Source organism: Ornithodoros turicata, chromosome 1, assembly GCF_037126465.1.
Source record: "Ornithodoros turicata isolate Travis chromosome 1, ASM3712646v1, whole genome shotgun sequence".
NCBI classification, from domain to species: Eukaryota; Metazoa; Arthropoda; class Arachnida; order Ixodida; family Argasidae; genus Ornithodoros; species Ornithodoros turicata.
In genome coordinates this window covers 9512099-9530939 of record NC_088201.1, presented here as the reverse complement: position 1 = coordinate 9530939, position 18841 = coordinate 9512099, and the positions used below count along the sequence as shown (strand labels likewise).

The window sequence follows — 18841 nt, the reverse complement described above, 5'->3', positions numbered from 1 at the left end:
TAAAGTTAAGCAAAGGCTGGAAATTCAAAATTCAGGTCTATTTCTTCCGAATTAAGAATTAATTCTGAACGAATTTCTTCTTAAGTCATGTTTCCAGAGTGTTGTGGTCTAAAGTACTGGTATATATGTCACAGAATTGCAATCAACTGGTGTTACAAAACATCTATTCAAATTCAAATACGCACATAACAAAAATATTCAAATATCGTACACCAGCACCAGTAATACCTTAATTGTCATACCAGAAATTGGAGAACCCTCTTAAATAAAATAATTTGCATAGATCAAAAATATTGTAAGGCAATTTTTTTTTTACAGAATTGTTGTGAACTTGTGAACTCCTGCCATGTACTAATTGTTTTTCTGCTTTCATTTCATGTGTATATAATATATATATATATATATATACATATACCACTGTTTGTGCCGACCCTAAAGCGTGTCACATCCGTACGCTGTGCCGATAAGAGCCAAGAAGCTCGAAATGGCTGTCCACAGCTGTGATTTTGACACGCTCACCATATAAACATATACCCCACGTGCAGCCACAGAGCTTCAGCTTAGATATGCATAAATATGTTTACAAGTCAAGCATAACACAATCCCAGCTGTGGACCGTCATTTCATGCTTCATGGCTCTCATCGGCACAGCGTAGGGACGTGTCGCGCTTTAGGGTCGGCACGAACAGTGTGTCCCGGCAAGACACCAGTATTCCAGGGTGTTAGCAACACCTCTGGAGGTCACAGTGCAAAGCCAGCAAGTACAGATATATATAGAGAAATGAGCAGAAGCTCCATGGCTGCACATGAGTAGGGTTCGGATGCCGATATCCCGGGAATTTGGCAAGCGATTGTCGTCATGGCGATAAAGGCGCACTGTCTGGCCCATCCAACGACACGACCGCAATCCGGTTTACGACTTTTTGTAGAAAACGAGAAGCCATATCAAACCCTCGCTTGCGGCTGTTCCTTACCTTGCGGCTCCCCCGCCACCAATGCAAGCGGATGAACACTAATTTGCGGGCAGGATAGCTGAGCGAAAGAGCGCATTCCTGCACTGCTCCGTGCAAGAAATTTGTAAATCGAAACCAGTTAATTACTCGAAAAAAAATCACTAAAAGTTGAAGCTATTTTTTTTATTGGGTTGGCACGATCTCGGAGTGACCATTGCTACGGCACAGGTACCAAAGTCCGGCGAAGTAAAACAAAAAAAGTCGGGATGTTTGTTTAATTAACGAGAGCATGCAAATGAGAAACTGAGCAGCCAGTTTCTGGTCGGCGCATCAAGAATGCTAACCGAAAAAAAAAAAAGTTCCAGATAGGTGGTGCCGTTTTTGAATTATTGAGCCGGGGGATTTTCGTGAAACACCCTGTATACGTATGTATGGATGTGAGGTGGATACAGTCCTATGTGGAATCCTGGGAACAGCTCCAAAACAATCCCAATCCCATCCCGTGATCCACATTTAGAAATCCCGGGAGTGTAAAAACGGCCCGGGATTCCGAACCCTACACGTGAGGTGTATGTTCACAAGTCAAACGTGCCACAATCCCAGCTGCGGACGGCCGTTTTGAGGATATCGCCTCTCATCGGCACAGCGTAGGGATGTGATAAACTGTACAGGGGGTAAAAAGTAGCCGAACCTCTTTGGCTGCACATAGTGCATCACCATACCAGCACTGGACAGCTGTTTCGGCCTTGTTGGGCCATCAGCAGCATGGAAACAGCTGTTCCATGCTGGTATGGCGACGTTTGAGCACTTACAAAACACACACACTATGTGCAGCCAAAGAGCTTTGGCTACTTTCCCCCCAAATAAGTTCATTGGCCTTGCACTGGGCTTTCAGTGTTGAGTCTCTCACCCTGATTGGAGGACATCATGTTCCACGTGACCTTCTGACGCCACCCTCTCAAGTGTCGCCTGCCTGCGTACTGCTGACGATGGCCCAACAAGGCCGAAACAGCTATCCAGTGCTGGTATGGGGACGTTTGAGTACTTACAAACATATACAGGGTGTCCCGCACAGCAAGAACAGCACAGAACATCCGGTGTCGGTGATTATCAGTAACTGTTGGCTGCGAACAGATAAGCTTGCGAAGACAAAATGCGTGATTGGGCCGGTCTCCGCCTTCCCTTTTTTTTTCTTTCTGTTTTTCTCATGCTGTTTCCATGAGCAGTAGGAGTGTTTTCAGGCCTTGCCGATAGTGCCGTCATTGACGAAATCCGAAAACAGGCTTGCAGAGAGGGCAAGTTTTCGGGTGTCAAATAATTGGGGAATAGTTGAAGAAACTCTAAATTACGATTGGGATAGCATGTTGTGGCCACACACTTTGTAATTAACAGAAAAAAAAAAAAAAAAAACGTCACCTTTCCCAGGCAAATTCTTGAGTTCAATTAAGCTAATTAGACTAATTAATTAGGTACACTCATGCAAACCACTCGTTTGGGTGGCAAGTACCTTCAGGAGTGTCACACAACAGGTCTCAAATTTTTACCACGCGTTGTTTTTTTTATAGAAAGTCAATTACACTTTCCCACTGGACGCCCTGTATATACCGGGTGTCTCAGTTAAATCCCCGGGCTAAATAATTCGCAAACGGGTGCACCAATCGACGAACTTTCTTTTTTACAAGCCGTTCTTGGCCATATGTTGCTCGACCGTCAAATGACTAATTACCTAAAAATCGTTAACGAACTTTTAAATTAAAAAATCTACGAAGTTGTCCCAATGAGAACATCTGTTCATTTCGGTGACCTGATATCGTAGCCATTTTCAGAACAAAATTCCTTTTGTTTGATCGTTCGTCAAAAAATTCGTGAAGGAACACCATTTTCTTCTTTATTTTGTTCATTGCGTATCTTCGGAGACTCATCTTTCCTTCACCCCCAATCAGGTCACCGAAAGGAACAGATGTTCTCATTGGGACAACTTTGTAGCTTTTATAATTAAAAAGTTAATTAACGATTTTAGGTAATTAGTAATTTGACGGTCGAGCAACATATGGCCAAGAACGTCCACCGGCCCAGAGATGATAGAAGTGGAAAGAGCGTGTGTATAGCCCTTATAGTTTTTTAATGAAAAATCTGTATCACCTAAAAAAAGACACCCTGTATATATATATTGGAAGGCAGAAAGACATCACAGAATTATCATGCAACAGCTGACCATAAAATGTTCAAGGTCATGCAGTTTTCTGATGCCCATTAACACTGCCCTGCTACAATTCCAGGAACAAAAGTGTGCACATACGGAACTCACTTACTGTACCACTCAATACAGGCACAGGAAGCATCATGGCACTTTGTGAGCTTTTATCAAAACAGCTTCCCAAAAATGGAGGCAATGTTCACACCGCAACCTTGCTACACTACACACAAAGCGTAAACTTCAGGCAGAGTCCATACTAGTGTTGTCCCAAACGTGCCAAAGAGCAGTAGACAATTGGTGGACCTGATCGATAACGTCACTAGCAGCGATCGTACTGGCATGGATGCAAAATATCTCCAGGCAAACCAGCTGATCAAGGGACACGTCTGGGAAGCAGTACCGCATCAGTTGGCTGGTGAAAAACAAAAACAGTTTTCTAGTTGTACAGGTTTCTATGAATGGCAACTCTGCATTAGTATGAATTGTACACAGAAATGTTATATGTAAAGTAGACAAAACACTGTGGCATTTGAATAGCTACAGCAAATATCAAATACAGTCGCCGACAGATTTTTCGGACATGCTCGATTATTCGGACTCGTTCGCGGAACGGCCGCGGGTCCCATAAAGGTGATGTATAAGAACGTCCAAAATTTCGGACGCCGTGCAGCTCCGTCGCTCGATATTTCGGACTCTGTTTGCCCAACCCGCGAATTTCTCTCATGGGGTGACGGAAAACATTGGTATCATCTGAAATTCGTATCAAAAGAAATCAACCAACTAAAATATTGAGGCAAAAAAATAGGCAGTGATGATTGTTGATTTTCCATTCCTCTGAGTAGAAGAGGTCCGTCGTAGCGCTTTTGCGTCTTCGTTTTTGGCCAACGGCCCAGCACGTGCTGTCCGCCCGCGAGTCGCGCGACATCGCTGTAAAGCGAGCTTCACCTAAAGCACGCATGCGTTAGGTGAAGCCGACTTGCGGACTTGATGACGGCGGTGCTTCTGTCAGTGTACTTACAGTGACGAAATGTCGCTTCGGGAAATAGAAGCTGATGTTATCAGGCAGAGCTGGAAGCGCGTTAGGAAAGCATCGACAAATTTTTCCAGCGTACTAGGGCTTAGTAAAGTTTATTTTGAAGCGAAATTCGTTTTTTCGGACTGCTCGATTATTCGGACTCTTGCGCGATCCCCGCCGAGTCCGAAAAATCGGACGGCGACTGTAGCTATAGCAAATAATGTCCAATATTACTCGCACCTGTAAGGAGAATGGCGCTAAATTATTCGAGCAACACAATTTAAATTCAACACTGCGTGCACAAACACGTACCCAGCGATGGGCAGTACTTGAAGTACTCGGTACTCAAGTAGCGCTTCAAATACATTTTGGGGTACTTTTACTTTACTTCAAGTAATCTTTCGGAACAATACTTTCTACTTTACTTGAAGTACATTTTGCTGTACTTCCATTGAAGTACTTAAGTACTCTTTCGTAATCCGGCGTGCCACTGCAGTGTTTATTGTGGTGTCCACAGCACTGCGCCTCGGTCTATTTTAGCCAGTCCACAATTGGAGCCGATAAATTGGCACATCTCAACACGCTCTTCCACGTTGTTTGCTCATGCATATAGTGTCATATGTGGTTTGACTGAGGGGTTGCATTTGAACGTATGAATTATGTCCACATTAGCCTCCATAAAGAGTTAAAAGACGTGGCCTGAAAACAGCACGTTATGCTTGAGGGTACTTTATAAGCACTTCAAGTACATTTCTCGTTACTTTATACCTTTCTTGAAGTATTTAGCGCTGGTGGGACCTTTTACTGTATGTAACGTACATATTTTTGCAAGTACTTAATACTTTACTTGAAGTACTTTTCCCAGTACTTTGCCCATCACTGCACATACCGTCCCCTAGGCCGACTTGAATGTACACTTATATGTAACTCAAATACTCTACTCAAGTTACTCTACCTCGAAGGGATGGTCGCATCCGCAAAACCCATCCATGAAACTGGTACCACCGTGTTTGGCATCGGGTGACAATCTAGCTGGCTAATTTTTTCATCCAAGAAGTGCTTGGCTGTTAAATAAACCAATTTTAAAGATCAGCGCTGCTTCTGCAACTGCAGAGACTCTGGCAGCGTGACGTCACTCCCTAGCCAGAGGAGTGAGAGGGCAGCGCTCAGAGGAGAAAAGTGCCGTCCAGACGCCCACGGCTTTCCTTTTCTCAAGGTCGCGCCCTCACTGGTTCTTAGGGAGTGACGTTTTCTCGTTTTTCTAGAGAAGGAATTCCGGCATTCTCTCAACATCCGTCGTCTGCTCTTGTCATGTATTCCATTGAATAACAGTCAAACTACGTCGCTATTTCATGTGTGATTTTTGATGTGGGGTCAGTGGTCCATGAGGAATAAAATGATACTACAGTATTGAAATCGACTGGAATGGATGCGACCACCCTTTAAATACTGCCCACAGACATAGCCCACAATCAAAACAGAATGAGAACGAGGTTCACTGGAAAGGATCCTGTCAAATTTGCTACATCTATGGTGTTTTTGTAATCTTCGGGCAAAATGAATCCATAAACCAACCATCAGAATAAGATGATTATTACGACTGGATGCTCACAAGGCCATATTCAAAGGGCAACCTTCGTGCCACTAGTCATGCTGGTCCCCACGCAAGCGTTGTTTATGGCACATTCCTCCTTATCTAATTCTGGTCTCTCCCTCTCACTGGTAAACAATGTTTTGCAGGAGTACCAGAATCCCATAAGTCGCCGAAAACGTTATGAAATTTTGTAAGTTGATCACCGAGCCCAGTGCTTTTGAATCGTGGATTTAGATAAAAGTGTACAAACACAGGACAGACAAAAACATTTTAGCCTGCCATTAATGGTCATAATTAACCAAATTAATGGTCATGCACTGTACAGGAGCTGCACATGACCACAGCCACTCATCATTTAATTCATTACTGTAGAATCCCTCGACCACAACCAGAGTCCCTCTTGTCACGTGCGTGAAGGGACAGTGCTACTACTTACCCATAAAAGTTGCCTGCCATGATACCGGGATAGTACATCTGGTTGAGGCTCATTGGATCAACAGCACACTTTGGTTTTACTGTTTTGCCCTGCGTGTAGTAATTTGCACTCATGTATTTCGATCCCGAGCTTCACACTGAAAACAATTAACAAAGTGCGTGCTCACCGAATGGTTAGTAAACCACAGTAAATATGAATACTGAAGATCATCCTCGGACCATAAGGTTGTGAAGGAACCTTCGTGGGCATGCTTTTGAATAAATCCCCATGCTTTCCACACCTGTAAAGCATAAATCGTTTGATACGATCAGCACCCAAAAGACACTGCTCCAAATTTTTTATGAGATGATTGAGATATGCTGACTGAGCCCCACTGAGCATTGGGTCTTATTAGTATGGCTAATCTTATTAACACGGATAATATTAGCTCAGGATGACAAGTGTGAACGTTCAAAATTATTATGACATTCATTCGAGCAATTTACTACTCGATAACACCTCTGAACTGTGCAGTGAAATACACAATTTACATAACAACAACTGTGCAACAATATCCTACACAGGCAAATACGCAGTTAGATGAGCAGTTATGTTTAGCTGTAGCTTTTGGTTAAGATACTATAATCTCAAGTTCAGAGAAATTCGCGTGTCAGATCCAGTATCCATGAGCTGTTCAACCACGATGGCAACTGCTATTGGCACCGCTAGGCAAACGCCAAACGTTAAGCTACTAGTTCCCGAAACAATGGCAATAAACTACAAAAAGAGAAAAGCACTTGGAGGAAATCTGAAGTAGCTCACGAATTACAGTGCTAGTAGTTACAGCAGTTTGGCTGCCTGTAAATGGACTGTACTATAGTTATTCAATTTTACACGTTACCTTGTCATGAAGGGAACCAGCTTTGTATTCCAACAATGACGGCGATACCATTTGATTTGCACTTCGATTGGTATGGATGTAGTGAAGAAGTCCTGGATAGTTCTCTAAGATGTCACTTTTTTTTTTTTTCCTGTTAAGTGTCATACTGTTCAAGACGTCTAAATTTCAATCTTACTGAAAACATTCACAAGCAAAATCTTATGCTGAGGCACAAACTAATGTACAAGAGACGATGTGCATCCAAGATTCTTTAAAACTGAACACACACAAACTAAATATATAGCTAAACAGACATAGACCCAAGTACACCAGCACCCGTTAACGCCTGAACCAAGACTTGGTGTTAACCATCAACCCTGTGTTACCGACGTCTCCATATGACCCTGTTTAATGGGAAGTCTCACTAACCTGCGTTTGTCAAACAGGGTTGAGGATTAGTGGGGGGTCCCCAAAATCCACCATTTAGAATAAACGCTTAAGAATAAAACATTCAAGAATAATCCACTTAAAAAATACATGGTTAAAAATATATCTCCTAAAATAAACCGATTACTATCCCCGCTTAGAGATCACCATTTAATAATCCACCATTAAAAATTAACTGTTTCAAAATCCCCTCACCATCTAGCACGGAGGCAGACTGATTGCAATTTGCGCCGGTTTAGATCAGGTTATGTTAGGTTAGATTTCGGTTAGTTTGGGATAGTTTAGGCTAGTTTGGTCCTGTGAGGTTAGTTTAAGCCCCTTGCTTGCAGTTCACCTTGATTTGGGCCATACCACATGACTCTGGCAACTATATAGTGGATTTGGGGGGATTCTGAAACGATTTATTTTTAACGATATATTCTTAACCGTGGATTCCTTAGCGTTTTTATTTAAACGGGGATATTTCGGCGATTATTTTGGTGCGTTGATTTTTAAGCATATATTCTGGGAGATATATTTTTAACAGTGGGTACTTACGCGTTTATTTTTGAAAGATTATTTTTAATGGTTTCAAACGGGATACACCCGGATTAGTAACACCAAGTTTAGGGAAGTATGATCTTGGTTCAAGTGTCAGCTCGTGTTGGCGAAACCGGGCCTTAGAATGGCAGTCGGCATGACAACTGTGAAATTACAATCTAATCACTAGCTTCCCAGAGCAATAAAATAGGTGTAAACACAGCTCTGTTAGCATGGGAAACCTGAAAGTGCTCGCTCGCTTTTAATGTATCAAATTTACCGTGAGGACATGTGTGCAATCAAATTGAAGGTGAAATAATTCCATTGTTGAAGCAACAAATGGAAGCCGATTATCTCACGACACAGCCAAGATAGCTGAGCTAAATTATGAGATCGTACAAAGATGTGCAAGGTGGAGAACATGCGCAAATGTGAAGTGACACATTTATTGCAATGTTGTCACTAGACATACTAGCAGAAAACGTACTGTATGTGCTAATGAATAAGTTTAAAAAAGGAATATTAGTGTTGATGACAAATGAGGCTACCATGTGTGAGGCTTCTTTTACCCTTATAGCTAGAGCATAAAGTTTTAGTGTTTTACCCGATTCTTCCCCTAATTTGCACCCCGAATTGAAGGTTGCCTCATTAAGGTGATACCCGATTTTTACCCGGCAAATTGCCCTCACTGGGATGTCTGTAGGAATCTACTAACTTACTTGTTTGGCAGCAAGTGCAGTTACATCACAGTTTGTAACAAACCACTACAGATAGTTTGAGTAACTGAGCCCGATTCCTCCCCGAATTTAGCGTACTGGAAATTTAGTGCACACGTTTATTTACCCGATTTTTACCCCCCAATTTAGAAAAAAATATTTCCCGAAAACTTCAGGCTCTACCCATTATTGCTTTTTTGTGTTGCCCTTACTGCCTTTATACACATGCTCGGCAGCAGCTATTTATGGAACAGCAGCACCCGACTGGGATGGAAAAAGTGACAGTAGGATACGATCCTATGTTCAGGGTTGGATCTGTTTTCGTTAGCAGCATTTCCCTGAAGTCTTCCATTTCCTTCTTCACCAATGCAGCAAAATAATGCATGTAAGTCTTCAGCCGTGGCCTTGGCTCCACCTCATGCTGTATCCCAGGGTTTAGAACCAGCTCTTCAAATATTAATTGGAATGTCTTGTTTAAAAGCACGATTGCCTCTTCGGACCTTGAAATGGGAGAGGAATTACAAAGAATTACTCGAACAACTGGGAAACAGTGGGAACTGTCGCATGGTCCGCAACAAGACTAACAATGCCATTCACAAACCGAGCTGCCAGTTCAGTGTTTTGTGTTCCTGCAAGGTATTCTCCAAATCCTGACATCTTTAAATGCATCCATTTCTTGTCAACGAGGTTGATTCTGGCTTCCTGGTCCTTTTTCAGCTGTAAGAAACAAAATGCTATAATAACCTGTCTGGCTGAATATTGCAAATTGCAGGAACTACCATCAAAACTCAACTCTCTTTGAGACTGCTGATATTTCAAGCTTGTACAGTACGGTATGACACAGATATCAAGTGATCTCTCACACGATACTTCTCATAAAGCAATAAAAACCGGGCTGTTTGGTGCACTGGGGTTTTTATGCACTGGGGTTTAAAATTCTCATAATTCTCACACGGGTCATTTATATATTGCCCACTGCCCAATTTAAATCAATTCCGTATACACGAATGTTTTTGCTCCCTGCCATTTACTTTTCAAAAGTGAATGAAGAGAGTGTAATCAAAATAAATTTTGCAGGGCCCTAGAGTCTATTCCCAAGATTCCTTTGGGGTCAGGAAGTCAAAACACTCTACTTAAAGGACCGGGACGTTCATCATCTTACATGAGAATTTGCCCCAGAATTATGACAAAACATAAGCACATCCAGCAGGCCTTACATCGAGACGTCCAGAGGTGTCGATAGTTCGCATAATGGCAGCTTCGAGAGTGTCAATCGTCAAGCGAGATCGACCTTCTTCTGGACTCTGTCGAATTGAGTGCAACTGTTTCATCAAGCTGAATAAGCTGTCGGCCAGAAGTGCCCTGTTAAACTGAAAGGCATGACAACAAGGCATCAAACAATATGCACAGGGATGTTCAATGCAGACTGCTGTGGTTACCTCGCTTGTTATAGCAACTGTGACGTCGTCATCAATTTTCAACCAATGGACTAGATATGGCATTGCAGAACGTAAGTTTGTAGCGAAGAACATTAGAAGATGACCGAGTCGAGCCGGTCGTGAGGTCCGTTCCTGGTCCTGACTTTCGTCTCGATTCTGTTCTTGGTTACTTTCCTGGCCCTGGCTCTGTTCTTGGTTCCCTTCCTGTTCCAGCCTCTGCTCCGAATTCTGGACCTCACTCTCGTCCTCAGGCTCTTCCTGGCCCTCGCCGAGGTACTACGTCAATGTAAGTTACGAGTAAAACTGAGACAAACAACTTGCTAAGCATTCAACTAAAGGCACATGGGTGAGAGAGGAGGGCAGTAATGATACGGATGCACATAAAGGCAAGTCAAACGGTTTGGTTTTAATTTAGTTTGCGAAGAACTACCATGGCTGCATCTAACTATTCGAACACATGGCCCTAAAAGGACAGTATAAACAACTGCCATCTGGTACAGCCCTCCTCTACTAACTGGCAGAGTCCCTGGTAACGTTATGGTAAAGGAACGAAGTGATTCACAACCCCAACCAAAACCACTGTTATCACACACAAAAAAAGCACAAGACTACCGCAAGACTCATCATGAAATATTTGCCCTGAAACGCAGATTATGACAAGCGCCTGAAGATTTAGGGTTTAACACGATTCTTCCACGAATTTGAACCCCGAATTGAAGGTTGCCTGAATTAGGGTGAAACCCGATTTTTACCCGGCAAATTGCCCTCACTGGGACGTCTGTGGGGTTCCAGACAAACTTGTTTGGCACCATAAGCAGTTAGATCGCCGTTTGTACCAAACTGGTACAGTTAGTTTGAGTAACAGAGCCCCATTTCTTCCTGAATTTAGCATACTGAAAGTTTTTCCACCCGAATTCGCACGAATTTAGCGTAACACATTAAACACGTTAAACATTACACATTACACACATTAAACACGTAACACCAACTATGGCCGTCAAATGAAGATTGCACTTACTACCTGCTACTTTTTCGTTACCACGCGATGGTGCTCCTGCCAACAGTGACAGGATTCGATGAAAGAATGGTATACAGCCAAACTCCTTTACAACGAAACTCAGGGGACAGCAAAAAAAAAAATTTGCAGTAAAGGTATTTTCGTTAAAAAGGATGTCCATTATTGGACCTATAGGGCTCCAGCGGGACCGCAAAAAAATTTTGCTGTAGTGCTATTTTCGTTAAAAAGGTGTTCGCTATAAAGGAGTTTGACTGTATGAGCTCTTGTGCTTATCCCAAAGGGCAAATAGAACAAGAACAAACAGTGCAAGTGCACTTAATACTAGTATTGTTTGTAAGCCTTCAATTATAAATGCTGCCACTGAAGCACTCGATTCGCACGAGAGATTCTTGAGTGATAGGTGGCTTTGCTCGTGCTGATACGATGCAGGACGTATGCTTGCACTTTCAACATTGTTCGCACTCTTTGCCACACTGTGATGCACCTATGCGCTTGTGACTTAGTATGACTAGGGTTCTGGGTTTTCGGAGTTTATTTCTGGGCGTTACCGGAGGATGTTTTTCCCGAGTTTATTGTGTTTTTCTCTAAAAAAAACAGAGTTTTTCAGAGTGTATGATTTACAGCTCGGCTAATATCTGAAATTCAGAGAAAACTTGACGACGCACGCACAGTTGTGCAGTGAAAACGCAGTTGTCACATTTATTGCGTCAACACTAAAGCGACACAAGGTTAACAATACATTTTGTGTGACGCACACTGAGGTTTTCCCGCAATTCCAAATGCACCCTTTCCGTGTGCAGTGCTGACTGTTATGCGGCAGTACTTACATACGACAACTTCTGCATCGCGATCGCGGGACGATGTGAACTCCTCGAAATCAGGGTACTCCTTGACGTCGTCGCAGGGCAGCTTTCGCTTGCGTCCCATCTTGTCGTCAGCACTGTAACTACAGGTTTTCCCGGCGATTTTAATCCAAGCGCCGTCGAAATTAATCCACGTGCCATGCAAACTTTATGGGGCATGGATTAATTTAGCTGGCACTTGGATTAAAATCGCCGGGAAAACCTGCAGTTGCCCTTTCAAAAAGACCACTCTATATGACCTCGGTTCGATGCTTGTTTTAGTGCTCAGGTCACGTGTCGGACAAAGAAATCAGAAAACAGGCTGTGGGAAAACCCGGGCGGTGAATCCTCAGGTGGTCGGGATGACCGCCGAAGAAAACGCTAGGTCACGGAACCCATTATTACGTTGCGGTGGGGCCGGTATTCGAGGTCACAACAAACCCGGGACACAAAAGGAGGCCAAGAACAATAACCCGGTTATCAGGGAAAACATCTGCTAAGCTGAGTTTTTCGGATTAATCCCAATTGCTTAAAATTTTACCGGAGTACGTTTTTCGGATTTTTTCGGATAAATCCGAAAACCCGGAGCCCTACTTATGACAGAAGCTGTACCAAGAAAAGACTAATATTTCTTGTACATATGTATATGGGTTATTCTGTACAGAGTAGCCCCTGCTCCCCAAGAGCAGTAACAGCCGCAGCAGCCGCCAATGCTCCTTGCGCATGATGTTTAGTTGGAGAACAGGTGCATTGCTGTAGGGAATAACCTGCAACTGTTACATAGCGACTGGACTACTAAAATGAAGAAGAAATATCATTTATAGGATGCTGTAGTACACCACACTGCACATTTACGTTTTGTACAGTAACGTATGATGTGTACCTCCGACAAAAACTGCTCACTTGCTCATTACTTGCTTCTGCTTCCCGAAGTGTCCTTACAGTCAGCGAAAGAACCAACAAGTCGGCATGCGATGGAAGCGTTGAATTCCGGCTGCAGCAGAAAATATCGGGAGTGAGTTTTAAAGGGAAATTTCATTCCGTAGCATAGCTGTAATATACAGTCAACCCTCGATATATGAACACCCTCGGTTTCCTGAAAAATTGTTCATATATCGAGGTATTCATAAATCGAAAATTCCGTTAGGTGAGTACTATCGAGCAGTATTTGAGAGTTGAGATTGCGTTTATAATGCAACATATAGTTCGCACAATAGCTGACATGGACGGGGACCACGTCACTAGTATCCTCTGAAGTCCTTCTGACCTGCGGCCACCTTATTCATAAATTGAGGTCAGGAACACTTGGTCCCCCTAATGTGTCCCTGGAAAACCCGTTTATTGTCCGGATTTCCAGGGTTTAAAAACCGAGGGTGCAATACCTGGAAAAAGTTTCGTTCGTTCCACTGCCATTCGTAAGATCATGAAATAATCCCTTTGAAGGTTTCTGTTGACCTTGGAACGATCCGTTCATAAATTGAGAGGAAAAACGCTGGGCAACTCCTAGTTAGTTCCCAGAAATCCCATTCATTATTCGGATATCGAGGTTCATAAAATGAGGGAAAAACGAATGTAAAAAGTTCGGTTCCTCGCGCTCCTGTTCATAAAACGAGGGAATTCATAAATCGAAGGTTCATAAATCGAGGGTTGACTGTAAATGAATTGCATACAGTGTTGATAGGCATCCAAGAAATTTCCTCAAACAAACAATCTGAATCGTCTGAATCCAAACCAGGGAAAGGTAACGGTAACGATAACGGAAACGGAAACGGAAACGCATACCACGGTCCTCCATTACCGGAATCAGAAACGGAAACGAATTTATCGTCCGGTATTGAATTCGGGTAATGACTATTCCTGTTGTGCGATGACATTTGAGCGACATTTTATTTTTTTGTTTTTGCTTTGATGACTCCATTCCCTGTAATGCTCTCGATACTACACGAAAGCATGGAAAGAAAACGCAATATAGGATCTCGAAGGTGCATCCGTCGTTTACCTCGTCCCAGTCCTCGTAACTCCATGACATCAACACGTGACTATAATCCACCATAGCACGAGGATGACAGCCTACGATTTTTAGTTACTTATTTTGTACTTTGTTGTTCTTTTTTTAGTTTCACCGTGGCCATGACAATATTATTTATACTACTTGAGAGCGTCCGCTTACGAATGCGACATTGGATGAAGGTTACATTCATCTTGAGTTGCTGAACTCCGAGTGACTGAAGACATGTTTCTACATTTTTTTTTTTTAATTCTTGGAAAATGTGCGCATCCCAACGACGTAAAATTACTTGTGTAGTGTGTACGCGTGACACCGAACGAACTTGGGTAAAACAGGGTGCTGACAGAGCCCGAAGGGCTGTCCTCTCGCAGTTCTGTAACAACCGTTCCGTTACCGGAAACAGTAACGGAAACGTAACGGAAACGAAATTGAAGGGCTGGTATCAGAAACAGATAACGGAAACGAAAATATAGCAGTAACGAAAACAGAAACGGTAACCAAAATACGTCCGTTATCCTTCCCTGATCCAAACAACTCCCCTGCAAGCCCCGTTGCTCGAAATCGACATATTTCTAGTGTTACACATATTTCGGCAAGAGAACCAGCAGCAGTCCTGCACCGAAGCCCAGAGAATCTCTTCTCCAGCTTGTATGATGTTTCCATGACATTTCGCCAGGACGGTTACATGCGAACCCTCTCCCGCACTTTGTCCTCCTCGGGCATACTCCGCAGTGAGATGCGAAGAATTGTGTGACAGAAGTAACCGAAGCAAATCGTTCACACAGCCGAGGCCATGTGAAAAGTGCTCCAAGGGAATGTCCTCCTGTCGTCACGGTGACAACGCGCACGGGTCTCTCTGTGTGTGGGAATTTCAAACTGTGTGGATTCCAATTATTTGTAACGCAGAAAATAAATCATGCTGCTGAAGTCAGCAACAAGTAAAGCAGGGGTTCAGTAAATTACGGAATCCACAACCCGTGGGAACAAACAACCAACGAACTGATGCTTGGAGAGCAAACTTTCCTTTTTAAAGGAGCAATGAGGCGATATTTAACGTGACTCGAAACCCTGTCTCATACGTCAAGCTGCCCATCAGGAGCGACCATGCAAAATATTTTCGCTGTGTGATGTATTGTCACCGCCCAATCAAATTTACAAAAATACTCTGAGAAAATCGGTGGCTCCTCATGCCATTCTTCTCAACTCACACGCTCAAACCCGCTTTGGCTGCAATGGTGTACGAGTCACACTTAGGGTTGCCACCAGGCCGGTATTATACCGGCACAGCCGGTTATTTGCGCGCTCTGCCGTCTGCCGGTAGGAAGGTGATACCGGCAGCCTTTTGCCGGTATTTGTGGCTCGAGACCTTTCATAAGGGCTTTTACGGGGTTTTCCCTTCAACATTTCACTACAGCTCGAATAAACCTGGAGCCAACTCCCAACTCCGCAGTCACCCAACTCTGCAGTCACCAGTCGTTTTCTTATGGTTATTGATTATTATTATTATTCATTGTTATTATTATCATTGTTATTCATTAAGTCTCGTGTTCGCTGGGGACAAGAGCAGTGGTTGTGCAAGGCTGTTGGTGGTTTGTGTCGAGCCAGCTAGAACGTTCCTCACCCACTTTCCCTTTCCCACGAGCCTTCCTCCTTCCCCTCTATTCCACCTCCTCTCCCTCAGCCGGAATTTTTCACTTCGAAAGGTGGCAACCCTAGTCACACGATCACCCTGCCGGACGGACCGGTCATGTTACCAATTACCCTTCCTCCTTCACTCATTCTCTTACATGCTCCTTTAGAGAGAGTAAGATTTTTGAAAGGCACACAAAACAGTCATCTTGCAAATCACCACCTTTCAATTCTTTCGCGGGGGCTCATTTTATTAATTGCAGAACACGCCGCAGCCAAAAACAAACAACAAACAAACAATATTATGGGGCAGTCACCTCACTGCTCCTTTAAGGCAAATTTCAACAGGCCCCTTGAATAGGTAATGGGCTACAGTAGGTGCAGAAGTTGTATCGTTTGCCTAACAAGACCTTCTCTGTAAAGAGAGCATACTAATGTGCTCGTAGAACCTCGTCACTTTGTGCCGGACTGAACCGAACCAAAACCGAACTGAACGGGATAATCTGTCGACATTGCACTCTGCACTTGTCGGCCTCTGAACCAACGGGTCTACAAGTTATTACGTGTTGTGCAGAAAATATTTGTGAAGATTCAGCGGTTGCATTCATCGTCCTTATGTCTTGCAACATTTTTCTGATGCCTGCTCAAGGTAGCACTTGCATTGACATTTAAGAAACATATGGGTTCTAATATCTCCAGGATCTGGTCCACCTGTAAAGCAAGGGGTCACATCCCACCCCACAGCGAAGGGAAATCCAGATCCACCTCGTGAACCGCTATGAACAATAGTCTGTTCTTTCCATCCAAGCCGGTTTGTGCGGAACCTATCTTCTATTTTATTTGCCTGAGGCACCATTTGTGGAGCCCGCCCCGATGCGAAAAGGTCTAGGCGCACCTGAACCTGAACCTTTTGTAACATCATCACAGTTTGTATGTACACACAAGTGTTAATTGTAATGAGCTCTAAGATGCAATATATTGACCACCAACACTTAAATATTTAGGCCTCTGGTCCAATACAATGCATCAAGGACAGTGTATACAGGTTTCCTGGCCTAATGGTCTAACGACCAAGCTGTAGAGCAGCTCAGCAAGAGCGTCTTCTTGCATCAGCAATGGGCTGCTTAGGCAGCAGCAAAGAGCTGGAAGAGCTTACCAATCGTATGAATCGTATAGGTGCATATTTGTCATGTTCAAACTTAAGAATGCCATTCTGGTGGTCGCTATTTCTCCTCATATTTAGCTACCAGAAGACAACATAGTGTTTGAAATGTTGTGCATATAATTTCTTCAGGTCATGCTTACGTTTGACAATACTTATTTTCGTAGTTAAATGTCCACAAGAATATGTTACAAAATTCTCCCTCAGCTGTAAAGATGTCGTTCTTAAGTTGGACACGACTTTAGACGTGCATTTTTCTGTAGGTTTTCTGCGTTAGCCAGAGGTACAATCCTTGCAGATGTCCTTTTTCAACATAGGCTTGGACGTGGTAGGCCCTCTTTTGTCAATGTAAGACATGCCAATGCTTAATACAAACAACTCTTCACTATACCTGAAGAATGTTGCTACCAGTTTGTCCTTCACAAACAAAAAACCGTGGGAGACCATTTCGCCCACACGGCAATAACGTTGAAAGATCTCGGAGATGTCTTCCAGTAGACGGCTGCAACTTTTTCGTACGTCACTCTTCACTACAATATGCTCCAATGCCTATCAAAAGTACAGAAGCGTACACACGTATTTTACCTACCACTTGCACATCAATTCACAACAATCAGACTTCTTACCTCTACTAAGAAGCTCTGATCTTTTTGACTGAGTGCATCATAGGTGTCCATCAACTTCTTCAACAACACAGCTCTCCTGTTTGTATTTAGAGAGTGGACCTTCAACCTGTTGAAAGCAGAAGTGTTTTGTAGTTACTTGCCTTTTGGGAAACAATGCCAGCTAGTATGAAATTATCGCTAACGCATGTAGTGCTGGTCCATAAAGCCTCTGCACCAAGTTTAGGAAAACCCTCAGTCTTTTACGTGCCACTGGTTCTGCATCTTCTTTCTCAGAATTTATGCCGAGCAGGGTATGGCCGAGAAACTACATGGAAGAATGGAACTGTAAATGCAGTGTTCCCATCACACAAGGCAAAAAATGTCTGAGTGTGCCTAACCTCGGCAAACACGCATAGTGTTTGATCTTTGCAGTAAATACTGGAATACATGTTCATTTTCTCTTTCATCATCCTGTGCGAAGTAACCAAAGGTGAGAACAGCTGCACAAGGACATCATTCGTGATGGCAGCATCCAAATCTGCAAGCTACAAATTGGTGGAATGTAACAACAAAAAAGGAACTGATTCAAGGTACTATGAAGTAGCTGGCACTAGAAAGTTAGTATGAGCAGCTAAGACACTGTCATGGTGTACCAAACACGTTTCGAATGTAAAACGACTAGCACCATGTGGTAATAAACACGTAAGCAATAATGGACATACTTCATCTTCATGTTCTGGGACGAGTTCATTTTTCAAAGCAAGACCAAACACATGCTTTAGGAGTTCACCGTCGAGTTGTCTGAAAACAACGTCGTTCACCGAGTCGAAAATAATAAATCCTCTCATATTTCTCAGGATGTAGCTTTCTATGAAAGCGACATGTAACGTTTCATGTTGCTTCAAAATAACCTTAAAATTCGAAGAAAGCGAAACATTTTTTGCACCCCTCTATCCCGTAACACGATTTGTTTGCGCTCCGTCTTGTTGTCACCATCGTATGGTGGGCTAGAAAGACTGGTGTGCTTACCGCCATATTCAATACATGGAATGCGCGATGCCCCTGTTTTGAAGCCAAGCTCCTGAGCTCCGGCGCTATGCGCTCGCTGCGAACCAGGCGGGTTCTCGTTGAACTAGTCCAACATGTGCCGTGTGTGACGGTGTATGTGTGCTTGACTATTTTTATAGTGAATATATTTGGACCAGCACTACGTTGGTTTGCCGCATTGACTGTTTACTAGCATCCGCAGTTCTTTGTAACTAAACCACGTGACATTTGCTACCGTCACGTCTGCCTAGCCGACGATCCCTGCAAGCGAAAGATATCGGAATGTTGCGGAGCACGTGACCGCATGTATTATCTGATGGGTCGAAAAACAAAATAAAGAGCGGCTACTGCGTCC

General features: G+C 43.3%; 1 protein-coding gene across 1 annotated transcript; it reads right to left on the bottom strand.

The window, feature by feature from the left end:
• Positions 1-3299: 3299 nt before the first annotated feature.
• On the bottom strand, positions 3300-18432 carry LOC135377441 (BLOC-3 complex member HPS1-like). The gene is made up of 14 exons (XM_064609848.1): positions 18162-18432; positions 17838-17984; positions 17643-17764; positions 17461-17566; positions 17226-17383; positions 12939-13029; positions 10176-10451; positions 9954-10106; positions 9338-9453; positions 9030-9236; positions 7076-7190; positions 6362-6475; positions 6196-6284; positions 3300-3562 (listed from the first exon to the last, which is right to left on the bottom strand). Exons 1-14 carry the CDS (start codon positions 18285-18287, stop codon positions 3391-3393), a joined length of 1992 nt encoding a protein of 663 aa, XP_064465918.1. The 5' UTR covers positions 18288-18432; the 3' UTR covers positions 3300-3390.
• Between the last annotated feature and the right edge of the window lie 409 nt (positions 18433-18841).